General features: G+C 32.0%; 2 protein-coding genes across 2 annotated transcripts; one reads left to right on the forward strand and one right to left on the reverse strand.

Moving 5' to 3' along the window:
• Positions 1–2,927: 2,927 nt before the first annotated feature.
• LOC132784328 (ecdysteroid-regulated 16 kDa protein) lies at positions 2,928–6,168 on the forward strand. The gene is made up of 3 exons (XM_060789865.1): positions 2,928–3,006; positions 3,282–3,372; positions 5,505–6,168. The coding sequence occupies exons 2-3, from the start codon at positions 3,288–3,290 to the stop codon at positions 5,897–5,899; spliced, it is 480 nt and encodes a 159-aa protein (XP_060645848.1). The 5' UTR covers positions 2,928–3,006; positions 3,282–3,287; the 3' UTR covers positions 5,900–6,168.
• Positions 6,148–14,384, reverse strand: LOC132784327 (neuropeptide CCHamide-1). The gene is made up of 4 exons (XM_060789864.1): positions 13,900–14,384; positions 9,980–10,015; positions 8,886–8,932; positions 6,148–6,912 (listed from the first exon to the last, which is right to left on the reverse strand). Exons 1-4 carry the CDS (start codon positions 13,961–13,963, stop codon positions 6,472–6,474), a joined length of 588 nt encoding a protein of 195 aa, XP_060645847.1. The 5' UTR covers positions 13,964–14,384; the 3' UTR covers positions 6,148–6,471.
• Between the last annotated feature and the right edge of the window lie 29 nt (positions 14,385–14,413).

Consider the following 14,413-nt stretch of genomic DNA (forward strand, 5'->3'; position numbering starts at 1 on the left):
TCATTGAGTCAGTTTGTCAAATTCTCATTTAAAGCCGATTTCGTTTTCGCTTTCAATTTTCAGTTTCAGTTTTCAGTTGCATTTCAAACCGTGCTCAGAGCAGTCGACAATCTTTGAACAGAACTCGATCAAAATGTGAGTAACTTTTGCAGTTTTGTTTAGTTTTCATCGAGATTTGTGCTAAGCCAACTTTCTATATGTAAATTCCGTGAGATCTTTCTTGATCGACTGATTGAATCGCATTCAAAATCCAACTCACGATCCCACTCAATTCAATTCAACTTCCTGACTGCGTGGCTCTTTATTGTTCAAAAGTGTGTAAATTGAGCTTCTGCTCAGAGTTCAACTACAAATCATTTTAATCTTTAACTAAACGCACATGTGCTGCATAATAATTGCGATCAGTTTCGTTATTTACCGACTGTTTAATGTAATTGAGTAATTCCCTTTGTTTACAATGGATATTCTGGAGAATTAAACACTCTTTACTTACAGTGAATACTCCCAAAAGAGAATTGAATACGGGAAGAACATTAGTCAACTAATATTTTGTCACTCTGCTAAGCTCAATTTTCAGTTCCCTTTGTGGAATTCTAAGCTTTATTTTACTTATTTAAATAACTTAGTACTTCAAAGTTGAAATTCAAAAAATAAGTTGCCAAACATTTTGTGAGCATTCATCAAAGTGATAAATAATAAAATATAATTCAATACAGTTTTAACAACTAAACTTAATAATTAAACCAATATATTAAAGTTTTCATAAACAAATCTAAAAATTTGTATTATTCAATTAAGTAATTAAATAAACAAACCTATTTATATATATTATTCAATTAATATGCTTGCTTATTAAAACTTAATTGAATTCTATTTTGTGTGCCATTTTGTGTTATATTTAAAAGTTTTGTGTGCATTTATAAGAAATTGCTGGAAATTTAATTCAATAAAGGTTCAGTAAGGAAACTTTTTAAATTGAATAATTGAATATTATATTTAAAGACTTCAATACTTATTTATGAAATAACATACCAAATAACAAAAACAAATCCAACCACAAATTGCTTTTGACTACTTTGAATAACATACAAGATACGATTGATCTTTACCTTTTTTTATAAATTCGTTTTGCTTAAACTTTATTAAAAAAAAAATTGCTAATATTATTCATATTTACTATGCAAATGAACCATAAAGACACACCTTTAATAAGAAGTGTATTTCTACAGCCTTCAAAAAGCCAAAAATAAATATATTGTATGACACTATTTGCACATACTTGCAAAATAAAAAAAAAACATTAGCAATAACAAATTTTGTAGGCAGAGAGAACTAAAAATCGCACACATTCATAGTATATACTATATGTACTGTAATATACTATATATACATCACATATCTATAAGCATAGATACTATAGATACACAAATTTAGCTTCGTTTTGTTTTGAATGCAATTTGCACTGAAAGCGTCTGTCTGTCTATAAAAAAGATGATTGATCACTTGTCAGCGAATAATTGTGCTGACAACGATCTCAGTTTGCATGAGAGATCTATGAGGTAAAGTTTAGAAAGAAATACGAATAAGTGTGAGACAATATTGTGGGATAATTAGAAGAGGACAGATAATTAATGAGCAGATCAATGGGGAAAAAATGAAATGAGAAATTTAAAATATTTAATTGAAAAGGAAAATAATTAAGGAGCAGATCAAAAAGGTTAAAATTAGTTGAGAGATTTCAAATATTTAATAGGAACATATAGAAATGTAAGATACACAATTATGCTTCTAAATTAATATAGATATTCAAATCATCTTTTCGAGAAATAAAAAATTCTCTTATGGATTCTATAAAAAAATAAATAAAATACAAAGAAAGAAAGTAATAATTCAATAAATAAGAAATGGAATATCTTTACGACTTAAAATATATAATTAAACGTATATGAAATATTTGTATGTCTTCTATAAAAAAAATTATAAGGTAATAGAAAATATTTGTATGCCTTCTATAATATAATTATAAAGTAATAGATAACATTTTATTGTCTTTTATAAAACAATAAGTATTCCATATCTTTTTCTTTTGAATAATTTTATAATAAACTTAAAGATTTTAATACTTACCTGTGTTTTAAAAAAACAAACAAACCTATCTGCAGGTTGATCAAAAAACTTCTCTGCTTTAATTACTATGAAAAATCGATTGTTCTTCAATCATTCAAAATTTCGTATTAAAAAAAGTTGCTTATTTTGTTCATTTTTACTATGCAAATGACTTTTATAAAAATAATATTAAAAATTTTGAAAATATATATAAGTTAGTTTTGAAATATGATGAACGGATTTATCTCACACTAATTTAAATCTCACAGATGCATCTATAATTGAGTATCTTCTTGGCGTCCAAATGACAATATTTTATTTGCCATTTAATAGCAACGTTTTGTTTTTCAATTACCTACCCAAAATCTGAGACTCGAACTTGACCTTGATCAGTCATTAGCACTTCCCATACTTCCATACTTCCATACTTCCAAATCTTCCCATTGTGCTCGAAGCCCAAATCGGTTTTAGGGAAGTACGAATACATGACTTGCACAGTTATGTTGACTGAGACTGAGCATTTGCTTTCGATATTTGCACAGCGTCAACAGCTGATGAACGCATCTAACAAATAAACAGCGAGTGAATAGAGTACAGTGAAGACACGCTAAGCGAATCAGAACTTTACTCTTGACAACGTCACGGATGCGTCCAATTGAAGAGGCAATTCACAATTGCCATCGCTTTAGTATAGCTATAGATATAGATAGTTATAAATATAGATAATTGTATGCCACACGCATACGAAACTGCCAAAGAAATCGGTTAGCTTGATTAGTCAGCGATCTCAGAGCTAGTCTTATATGTATATGAGTATCTACTTTGAGTGTCTTTTCAGTCTCCATTCAGTTGCGAGTCGCTCGAGTTGTGTTTTGTAATCGCGTTGAAGCCAAAAGTGAAGTAAGATACAAAGTAAATTGTAAGCTACACTTTTATAGTGTTTGCTGCTGCGCAATTTGCAGCCAAAGATCGCCAAAAAGTTCAACTAGACTTTAGACTCTCGTGAGATGCGCTGAGTATCTTTGAGATACTTTTGGCTGCCGTTCACATTGCAATTTGGTTACACAAAAACAAAAACTGAGTCAAGGTCGATCTTTCGCTTGAACCGGTTTTCTTAATTTAAAGCGGTTTTAAAGTGTTTTTGTTTGTTTTATGTAATTTTGAATTTATTGCAGCTAAAAATGAGGAACTTTACTGCACTGTTGTTGATTGGCGCCGCGCTTCTGAGCTTGGCTCAGGCAACAGATGTCAAGCCGTGCCCTAAATGTAAGTTGACACTATATAGTATATTAGTAGTATTTAGTATATACTATATAACTGTATTTGGTATATGGTATATGTATTGTATATAGTCACCATATAGTATATTGTATAATATTTAGTATATACTATATAGTAGATTGTGTAGTATTTAGTATATACTATTAGTATATTGTATAGTATTTAGTATATACTTTATACTGTATGTGGTATATGGTATATGTATGGTATATAGTCACCATATAGTATATTGCATAGTATTTTGTATATACTATATAGTATATTATGTAGTATTTAGTATATAGTATATTGAATAGTATTTAATATATACTATATAACTGTATTTGGTATCTGGTACTATAGTACATAGTCACAGTATAGAATATTGTATAATATTTATTATATACTATATACCGTATGTGGTATCTGGTATATGAATAGTGAGTGTATAGTCAGTATACTATATAGTATATTGTATAGTATTTAGTTTTTACTAATTAGTAAAGTAGAATATAGTATATAGTATAACACCTTATTGTGTACTATATATATACTATGTACTAAATATGGTATATTAATATACTAACTCCTTTCATCATTCGATTTTCCAGTATAGCTTAGTATATACTACATTATATGCTACATATGGTACATTAATATACCAACTCCTTTCTCGTTTCGCTCTCTCAACTGTTGTATAGTATAGTTACTCTCTAATATACTATATAGGGTATATTAATATACTTACTCCTTTCTCCTATATATCTCAGTTTTAGTTAGTATACTACATAATATATACATATACTATATACTTTGTACTATATATGGTATATTAATGTAGTAACTCCATTCTCCTTTCACTCTCCCGGGTACAGTATAGTGCACTATATACCATATATGGTATATTGATATACTAATTCATTTTTTGTTTCGCTCTCTCAGCTGTAGTATAGTACACTCTCTAATATACTATCTACTATATATGGTATTAATATACTTAATACTTAATATTAATATACTTAATATATAAATGTACTACATACTATACTATATACTATCTATGGTATATCAATATACTAACTCCTTTCACCTTTGGCTTTCCCAGCTATACCTAGTATAGTATAGTATACACTACTACTAGTATATACTATATATGGTACATTAATATACTAACCTTTTCTCGTTTTGCTGTACCAGCTATAGTATACTATACTTACTCTCTAATATACTATAATATATATAATTGGTATATTGATATACTATCACCTTTCTCCTATATCTTTCATCTATAGTATACTATATAATATATAAATGTAATATATACTATAATATGTACTATGGTATTTAAATATACTAGCTCCTTTCTCCTTTCGCTCTCCCAGATAATATATACCGTATATGGTATATTAATATAATAACTCCTTTCTCCTTTCACTCTTCCAGCTATAGTATAGTACTATAAATGTTATATTATTATACTAACTGATTTAGTATATACTATATATGTAACAATAATATACTAACTCCTTTTTTTCTTTCGCTCTTCCAACTACATTGTAGTATACTATATAGTGTACTATATACCATATATGGTACACTAATATACTAACTCCTTTCTCGTTTCGCTTTCCCAGTTATAGTATACTATAAAATGTACCATCTATGGTATTTTAATATACTAACTCCCTTTTCCTTTCGCTCTCCCAGCTATAGTAGTAGTAGTGGTATATACTATATTAGGTTATATTTATATATCACTCATTTTTTCTTTCGCTTTTCCAACTATATTATGGTATACTATCATATATAATACATACTATAAAGTGGTATATTAATATACTAACTCTTTTCACCTATCGATTTCCGAGTATAGTATATATACTACACTGTGTACTATATTACTATGTTATATACCATCTATGGTATTTTAATATACTAACTCCTTTTTCCTTTCGCTCTCCCAGTTATAGTAGTAGTAGAGGTATATACTATATTAGTTTATATTTATATAATATTGTATATCACTCATTTTTTCTTTCGCTTTTCCAACTATATTATGGTATACTATATAATACTTACTATATAGTGTACTACATATGGTATTTTAATATACTAACTCTCCCTCTCTCTCTCTTTAGCCAAATCACGCGCTCTGACTGCTGAGGAGGTGACCATCTCGAACTGCCCGAAGAACAAGTGCATACTGAAGCGCAACTCGGAGGCGAGCATCACAATGAAGCTGCGACCCGAACGTGACTTTACCGAACTCAACTCTGATATACAGGGCATCATCTTGGACGTTCCTTTGCCCTTCCCTGGCTACTATGGCACAAGTGCTTGTCCGCACATTTACGATGCGGCGGGCGAGAAGAAAGTCGGTTGTCCTCTGAAGGCGGGCGAAACTTATACGTACAAGAATAGCTTTAAGATACTGCCCGTGTATCCGACCGTGAGTCTGGAGATACATTGGGGACTTGGGGATAAGCAGGGCGATGCTGCCTGCTTCCAGATACCCGCCAAAATCAAGGCTTAGAATTCTTTTTGGATTTGCGAGTCGAGTCAAGTTATAAGAATTTTATTAGAGTAACGTTTTTAGAGTTTAAGTTAAAGAGTGAAAAAATGTGCAATATTGCGGCATCCAGCCAATGACGCAATATTGTATGTGAATAATGTGTGTTTTTTTTTGTTTTTTGTTTCTTTGTTTTGCACAATTGAACATTAAACATTAAATACAATATATGTATATGCATAATTAAAGAATAAGTGAGAAAAGAATAAAGAAAAAATGTATAAGAAACGAAAGCCAAGTGTAACTACTTATTTAAAATTTATTTGGTATACTCGTATATATGGTATATTTTTTGCAGTATGCAGTATATTTTGTTAATTTTTAGTTGCATCGTTTGCCAAAGCCAAAAAAACAACGTTGCGTATGCGCAACTTTTGTGATTCTCATTTAATGGGGGCCACAGTGCAGATCACTCGCATGATGGCATAAATATCGTTTAATTGTTCGCGTTTCGTTGTGTGCGTGTATGGTGTGTGTGTGTATTGGAGTGTATTGGTGTATGTTTGCGTGTCTGTTTAACATTTGCCGGTCAAAGTTCACTTCGCGAGTTCAAAGAAATCGCCAATTGGCAGCTGCTCAAGTTGTCGTTGTTGTTGTCGCTGCTGCTGCTGTTGTTGCTGCTGTTGTTGTTGCTGCTCTGCCTCGGCCATCGCTTGTTGCAACTTGCGCCAACTCTCAGCCGCATCTGCAGCATCGAATTGTCGCTGCAGCTGCCGCAGTTTGTATCGATGCTGACGCAGCAGCTGCGTCCATTTGCCATCGTTCACAACGTCACGCAACGCATTCCCCTCGACGACGCCGACGCCCTCGCCCACTGCCACGCCCCTCTCACTGGGCAGTGACAAGGCCGATGCAGTCAGCGGCAAATCGTTCAGCTTATTATTGTTCACATTGTTGACGTTGTTGTTGTTGTTGTTGCTCTCATCATCGTTGCTGCTCATCAATTGCTCAGCCAAGTTGTCGGCATAGGGAGGAGCCTAAAGTTTGAAAGTAGAGCAAACAAATTGATCAGCAAAGATAGCAAATTAAGTTGATAAGATAAGTTGAGATGATTAAGATAACTATTTAAGTTGAAAGTTATGGAGAGGAAATACTGAAGATATTTTGAAATATTAAATTGATCAACAAAGATATCCAAGATGTGGGAAGGAAATGCTGAAGATACTTTTAAAGAAGTTATTGATCATCTAAGATAACTCATTGAATTGAAATTTATGAAGAGGGAATGCTGAAGATATTTTAAAGAGAATGATAAGCAAAGCAAATGCTGAAGATATTTTGAATTCGATCAACAAATATAAATAAGATTTGAGAAAGCAATACTGAAAATATTTTATAAGAATTTATTGATAATTAGTTGTTGGGGATTTATGGAGAGGGAATGCTGAAGATATTTTGAAATGATCACAGATATTTTGAGATAATCAAGATGTGGAAAGGAAATGCTGAAGATACTTTTAAAGAATTTATTGATCATCCAAGATAACTAATTGAATCGAAATTAATGTATAGGAAATGCTAAAGATATTTCAAAGCATTCAACAAATTGTAGAGAATGATAAGCAAAGCAAATGCTGAAGATATTTTGAAATCGATCAACAAATATAACCAAGATATGAGAAAGAAATGCTGAAAATATTTTAAAAGAATTTATTGATAACTGTGGGGAAATTTATGAAGAGGGAATGCTGAATATATTTTGAAATGATCATAGATATTTTGAGATAATCAAGATGTGGGAAGGAAATGCCAAAGATACTTTGAAAGAATTTATTGATTGTAGGGAAATTTATAGAGAGGGAATGTTAAAGATATATATTTTGAAGTGATCAGCAAATTGTAGAGAAAGATAAGGAAAGGAAATGCTGAAGATATTTTGAAATCGATCAACAAATTTAACCAAGATATGAGAAAGAAATGCTGAAAATATTTAAAGAGAATTTATTGATACCTGTAGGGAAATTTATGGAGAGGGAATGCTAAAGATATTTTGAAATGATCATAGATATTTTGAGATAATCAAGATGTGGGAAGGAAATGCCAAAGATACTTTCAAAGAATTGATTGCTCATCCAAGATAACTAATTGTAGAGAAATTTATGGAGAAGGAATGCTAAAGATAAATCGGCAAAGATAATTAAATTCATATTCATGAATGAGAACAAAATGCTGAAGATGTTTTGAAACTCTCAAAAAGAAACTATTAAAAACCATTTGCTAAATTGATTCCAATATTTTCAAACAAACTTTACGCTGCAAAACTATTTTTCGCTGGACTAGGCCTGGATTAGTAATGAAGATGAATTATAAATAAATTACATTGTGAATGAAAATAAATTCAGTAGACATTCGCAAATTAAATCCGTTCTATCTATCTCTCTCTAAGAAATTACAATTTTTGCCAACTAAGAATTTGTTATTTAATAAAAATTCAAAAAAGAAAATAAACATTTTTTTAGAATAATTTATTTAATAAAAACTGGTTATTTAAATTCAAATTATAGACACAGTTTTTAATTAAAACTTCCAATCCTAATACAAATTTGAGTTGAATCTAAAATTCTTATCCAGAATTCTAAAAAAGGTTAATAAACCTGATTGTCTTTATGCTGAGCAATGCAAGTCACATAAAGACAACTGAGTTATAGGCAACGTTTAACATTTAGTTTAAAAATATTAAGCACATTATTGGCCCGGAAATGTGACATTTAAATGCATTATTAAGATTAGCACAACTCGGCAATAAACGCTTCCTTAAACATTTGCTTAGTCAGCAGCATAAATTATACACACACACGGCGAAAACGGCGCAATTTCATTTAATTTGGTTAAACCATTGATTTAGTTGTACACACAGAAATATTCATTCGAATACGCTTCTGGATAAGATTAGCTTAATCGTAATGATTTATGCTGGGGATCGATGATATTTGTGTAATTGATTACTCACCTGCTTAATTGCAATTGGCGGTCTGTTGCCCGAACGTTTGCCATGTGCTGCAAAAGTGGGGAAATTTTGAAGGTGAAACAATTAAAATAGCTACAGTCGAGTGTGCTCGACTGTGAGGTACCCGCTACCCATTGTGAGTAAAAGCAAACTATTGTGGTATTTAATTATAACATATCAAATTAATATACCGTAAAAATAATACTAATATACCAAAGACTATATTTGGTATTTTGTTGTAAAACTACGACTAAGCAAGTAAGAAAGCTAGAATCGAGTGTGCTCAACTGAGAGACACCCGGTACTCATTGTGAGTAAAAGTATAAATATACCAAAATAATATACCGCAAAAGTACTAAAAATATACCAAAGGCTAAATTTGGTATATTCACAAAGTACTAAACTTAAGCAACTGTGAGATACCCGCTGTCCATTGGGAGGAAAAGTACAAATATACCAAAATGATATACCGCAAAAATACTAAAAATATACCAAAGAATATATTTGGTATATTGACATGGTACTACGTTTAAGCAACTCTGAGATATCCGCTACCCATTGTGAATAAAACCGCGGCAGTTATTTTTAAATGTACCCAATTAATATACCGCAAAAATACTAAAAATATTCCAAATGGAATATATATATATATATATATATATATTTGGTATATTGATTAGGTACTACATTTATATTATACCATGGTATTTCATTGGTATATTTATATAGTACTACATTCAAAATATACCATAGTCAATATTTGGTATATTGATATAGTAATACATGTAAAAAAAATATACTATTGTGTATTAAAATATACCATTTCTGGCTTCCAAAATACGCTCTTTACTCGATTTATATCTTTTTTGGGGGGTGAAAGTGGGCGTGGCAAAAAGATGGAGTTTTTCACATGGACTGACAGACAGACAGATGGACAGACGGACATGGGGAAATTGTCTCGTATGTTGACGCTGATCAAAATATATATACTTTATGGGATGGGAGATGTCCCCTTCTGCCTTCTGTAGAATACCCTTTTACTCTATGAGTAGCGGGTATAATTAGCTCAAAAAAAAGAGAGCTAAAGTCAAACTTACCACCCCAGCAAGAATGTCCATATTCCAAGCAGGAGCCTGCAAAATAGATTATATATAATTTAGCATAAATCATCATCAAATTTATGATCGTTAAATAGCTGAGGAATGGGAATTTATGTGGCAAGCAATGAGCCACATGCTGAGCTGCAGCGAAAGGGGCGAAAAAGGGCTTAAAAAGTCAAAGCAGCGGGGCAAATGTCTTGGCTTCAAAAGTTAAAGGTTGCCGCTGTTGGCTCTTGTTATATTGTTATTATTTGCTGTTGCTGTTGCTGTTGTTGCTGCTGTGTCGTCACCTTTGATATATGGCGAACATTACAGAGATTCGTATAGAGGTATAATAATAATGTGTGTTGAAAGCAGCACTCAGCCACTCAGAACTCAGCTGCGTGAGGATGAGAGAGAGAGAGAGAGCAGCTATTATGCAATGTCCTTGATGCAACGTCGCATTGTGCGGCCAGAGAAACTAATCGTCCAAATGGACGTCAACACAAAAGACTTTTGCATGGCTCACATGTCAGAGCGAGGCGTCAAAAAAGTCACCATAAGAGCAGCTGGGGACGTTCGTTGAACGCTTTACGCAACTCTCATCTCCTAAGCAACAAAAAAAAAGCGGAGGAGAGACCAAAGACCAGCAGCTGCTGCACTAGAGACAAACAGAGAGAGAGAGAGAGAGAGAGAGAGACCTTTGCATAAGCCCATAAATAAAAATAAATGTTCTATCACGTTGACTCTATCAATGACTCCTCTTCAACTATTGTTGTTGTTGTTGCTAGCCATATGTGTTGAACGTGTAATCATTTGTCAATTACTTAAACCGTGGATTAATTGCGTTGACTGGCAGCCCAGACCATCAGCGATAACCGCATTCGATAGAATCAACTGCGGTTCGCTTTGCTGTCATTAAAATGGCGAGCAAAGGAGCCAAAGGACTTTCTCTCGAGAGCCTCTAATTAACATGCTCATCCAGTTTAATGGGCCACAGTCCAGACCCGTGTCGTTGTGTGTTGGCGTTGACCCTCTTCTTCTTCTTTTGTTGTCTTGTGTGTGTCTTGACTTTACTTTTTTTTAATGGCTCGTCAAAGTTGAAACTGTTGCGCCATCGGGCTATAAACCAATTTTTAATTGTCTCTAAAAATATCTCAGCTTGAATCCGACACTGATTTAACATTTATTTTCTTTTTGGGGAAATCACACTTGAAAGTGATTCATCAACTTTACTATATTATTTTAACCTATTCGCATTCTCTCATTGTTTACATAAATAGCATCTATCTTTAATCTTCTCATGCTTGTGAAACTTAATTTTTAATTAGATGGCTCAATAAAAAAACGCGATTCTAGATAATTAGTAAACGATGCATTATGTGTATAATAGTCAACACATTTTAAACTAGCTTCTCACATTAACTTTTAAGAATTTAACAAACAGCTATATGAGAAAATTGAGTTAGTTAGTGCAAACTTTGAAGCTATAATAATAAGTTAATATTATAATTAATATCAAATTTATTCACTTGACTTAGTACCCAAGAAATTATTTAAATATAAACTAATAAACTCAATTTTTTTAGAAATTGTTTAAACAACTAGAATTATTTTTCCAATATAAATAAAATTATTATAAATGCTAAACAGGAAATATTCTAGAAATATATATTGAAAATTAATTATTCAATATTTATGAAGCAAAAAAAAACATATAAAATAAATATTATATAAATTTCTAGTATTGACTGATGTTCAAAATAATGGTTCTGATATAAATCAAATTATTAGGCAATAAATATTTAATAAAAAATATATTCTTAAACCAAAAAGAAAATAGTCAAAGTTTTTAAAAATGTAATTTAATATTATTATTATTATTATTTACATGTTAATTATTATATAAAATAATATAATAACTAAAAGAAGGGAGTGCTAGCAACTAAGGCCATCGACTCAAGTAATTTAATAATTCTCAATGTTTGTTCAATATTAATAGAATTATTCAAAATACAAATTCAATTTAAATTTCAATTGTTGACTAATAAATATTTTAATTAATTCCTTTTTTTTGTATTCTTTATTTATTTACAATGTATCTATCTAAAGATAAGTTGTTAAATTCCTAAAATGTTTTTGTTTAATATTAATAAAACTTAAAAAAAATAATAAAGGTAAATTAATATTGTGATGTTGCCTAATGTAAAAAGAATATATTTCGGTATTTAAATTTAAATGAATATTTAATTAGTTAACTTATTTTCTCTTTCTATTTATTTAAATTGAAATTTAAACCAATATTTAATTAGTTAACTTATTTTCTCTTTCATATATATTGAGTATTATTCATCCTCTCCCTCCCTAGCCCCCCTCCGTTTGCTTATCTATTCGACAACCTGAACCTAACCCAACCGAGCGATCTATGACTTATCAACAATGCGCTTCAAAGGCAAACGCCGCCAATAATTACAATCTTAACTGGAACAATAGGTTGTGCTCGTTGCCTCCTGCTATCGCCTAATACCATGAGTATCGCTGTTGTTAGTTGCTGGTTGTTGGTTGTCGGTTGTTGGTTGTCGAGGATAAGCATAACCCGAACTAAGCCTCAACCGCAAAACCCGCCCACAACACGAGTTGAACAAGCGCAATTGCAGCGGTGTCGATTTGACGCCTGCAGGCGGCACAGCTTGAGTTTTTCACACGTTTTTCCGCTGTGTCACCAAATGCTCTTATTGTTGTTGTTGTTGCTGTTCTTGTTGTTGCTGTTGGCAAAGTCCCTTTAGTTGTTGTTGCTTGGCACGCAGTTTGGATTAATTTACGACTGCAATTAAAATCATTGGGGCATTTGCAAGCATTTTCGTCTGACAATCGAGCCAGGTGACAACACGTAACGTAACCAAATTAGGCGGGCGCGGAGGCGGGCGTGGGCGTGGCTCAACTTATTAGGTGGGCGAGACCAAAGAGCAACAGGAAAATGTGCATAAAATAGATAATGCGCATTACAATTTGTAATAACAATACATATTAATAAGGTAGTTGGCCAGTTTATGGCCTACATTGATACGGCAAACGGGATACGGATACGTGGCCGATATCGCGGGGAATTCTAAGCAGGAATTTCAATGACGCATACAAAAATTCGCAATTTACACAAAATATTGCAGCATACTTTTAAGCAGCGTGTGGAAATATTTCCTAAGCGGGAAGACTTGGCGATCGCTGTTTATAACTTAATATCTGTGAGTTTATACAAATTGTTCAGAAACTAGAAATATATTTTTTAAATTTTAAAATATATATGTTGTAAATTTAATATTTTAAATTGGAAACAACAAAATACGATTAATAAGAATATCTTGTCATTCTATATTATTTTATGCAGCATACTTTTAGGGCGTGGGCAGAAATAGTTTGTATGTAAGATTATTTAACAATCGCTGCTTATAACTATCAATAGTGAGTTTATAGAATTGCTTAAAAAAGTCTAATTTCATATTTAAAATAAAAAAATAACTGCTTTGCCGTATTCATTTTCCATATTGTATTAAAAATACAAATAAAAAGTTTATGCAGAAGACACTAATTTTCTGTTGCATACTTTTCGGCTCAAGAAGAAATTAGTCTTGGCTATCAGTTTAGCTACCATGCAAATTTTAAATTCAATTATGATTTATTAAAATGAATGAAATGAATTATGATTTAGAGTAATTACTTTAATAAGCTCTACACTTTCCTATAAGGCAATCACAATTCACAGTTCTCAAAAATGAACTCACTGTGACTCACGCATTGAATACTGAATGAATCGAACAAAAAAACGCAGCGCAAAGCAAAGCTTGCTTAATTAAATTAGCGAATTGAATCTCAAGTTTCATTCATTGAATTTTTCACACCATGTTTAATTTAGAAATTAATACAATTTTTCTACAAATTACCTGTCACTAAAGTGAAGAACACCAGAAATACCAAAATAGTCCAGTTGAATTTGTTGTACCACATTTTGAACAAGATCTTTTCGACTTTACTACTTTCGATGGCGATGCACACACAAAACTTTTGACACAATTTTCGACTATCCCAATTGAATCTGATAGGTTTTCTTTTTAAACGACGGAGTTTGCAACTTTCTCTAATGCACTTGCCGAAGTAAGAAAAGTTTCGTGTTCGTTGGTATCAACTACTGCGTATGGGTTAGAAACACTTTTCGAATTGCCAACAAAGTGCGGTAGACTAGCGGCTTTTATAGCTAGACACCAGAGGCAGCAGTGTTACCGTTACCATTTGAACTAGAGATAACGACAGCCAATACGAACGCAAACGAAGAACGATACGAGGACGCCAACGCACGAAGCAAGAGCCGCCAATGAGCGTTGCGAATGTGGCAGCAACAGGCTGACGTATGAAAATGGGAGGCAGAGAGTGGGTGGAGAATGTTAACAACTTGTTGCA

The sequence above is a fragment of the Drosophila nasuta genome, chromosome 2R (genome assembly GCF_023558535.2).
Source record: "Drosophila nasuta strain 15112-1781.00 chromosome 2R, ASM2355853v1, whole genome shotgun sequence".
In the NCBI taxonomy this organism is placed as follows: Eukaryota; Metazoa; Arthropoda; class Insecta; order Diptera; family Drosophilidae; genus Drosophila; species Drosophila nasuta.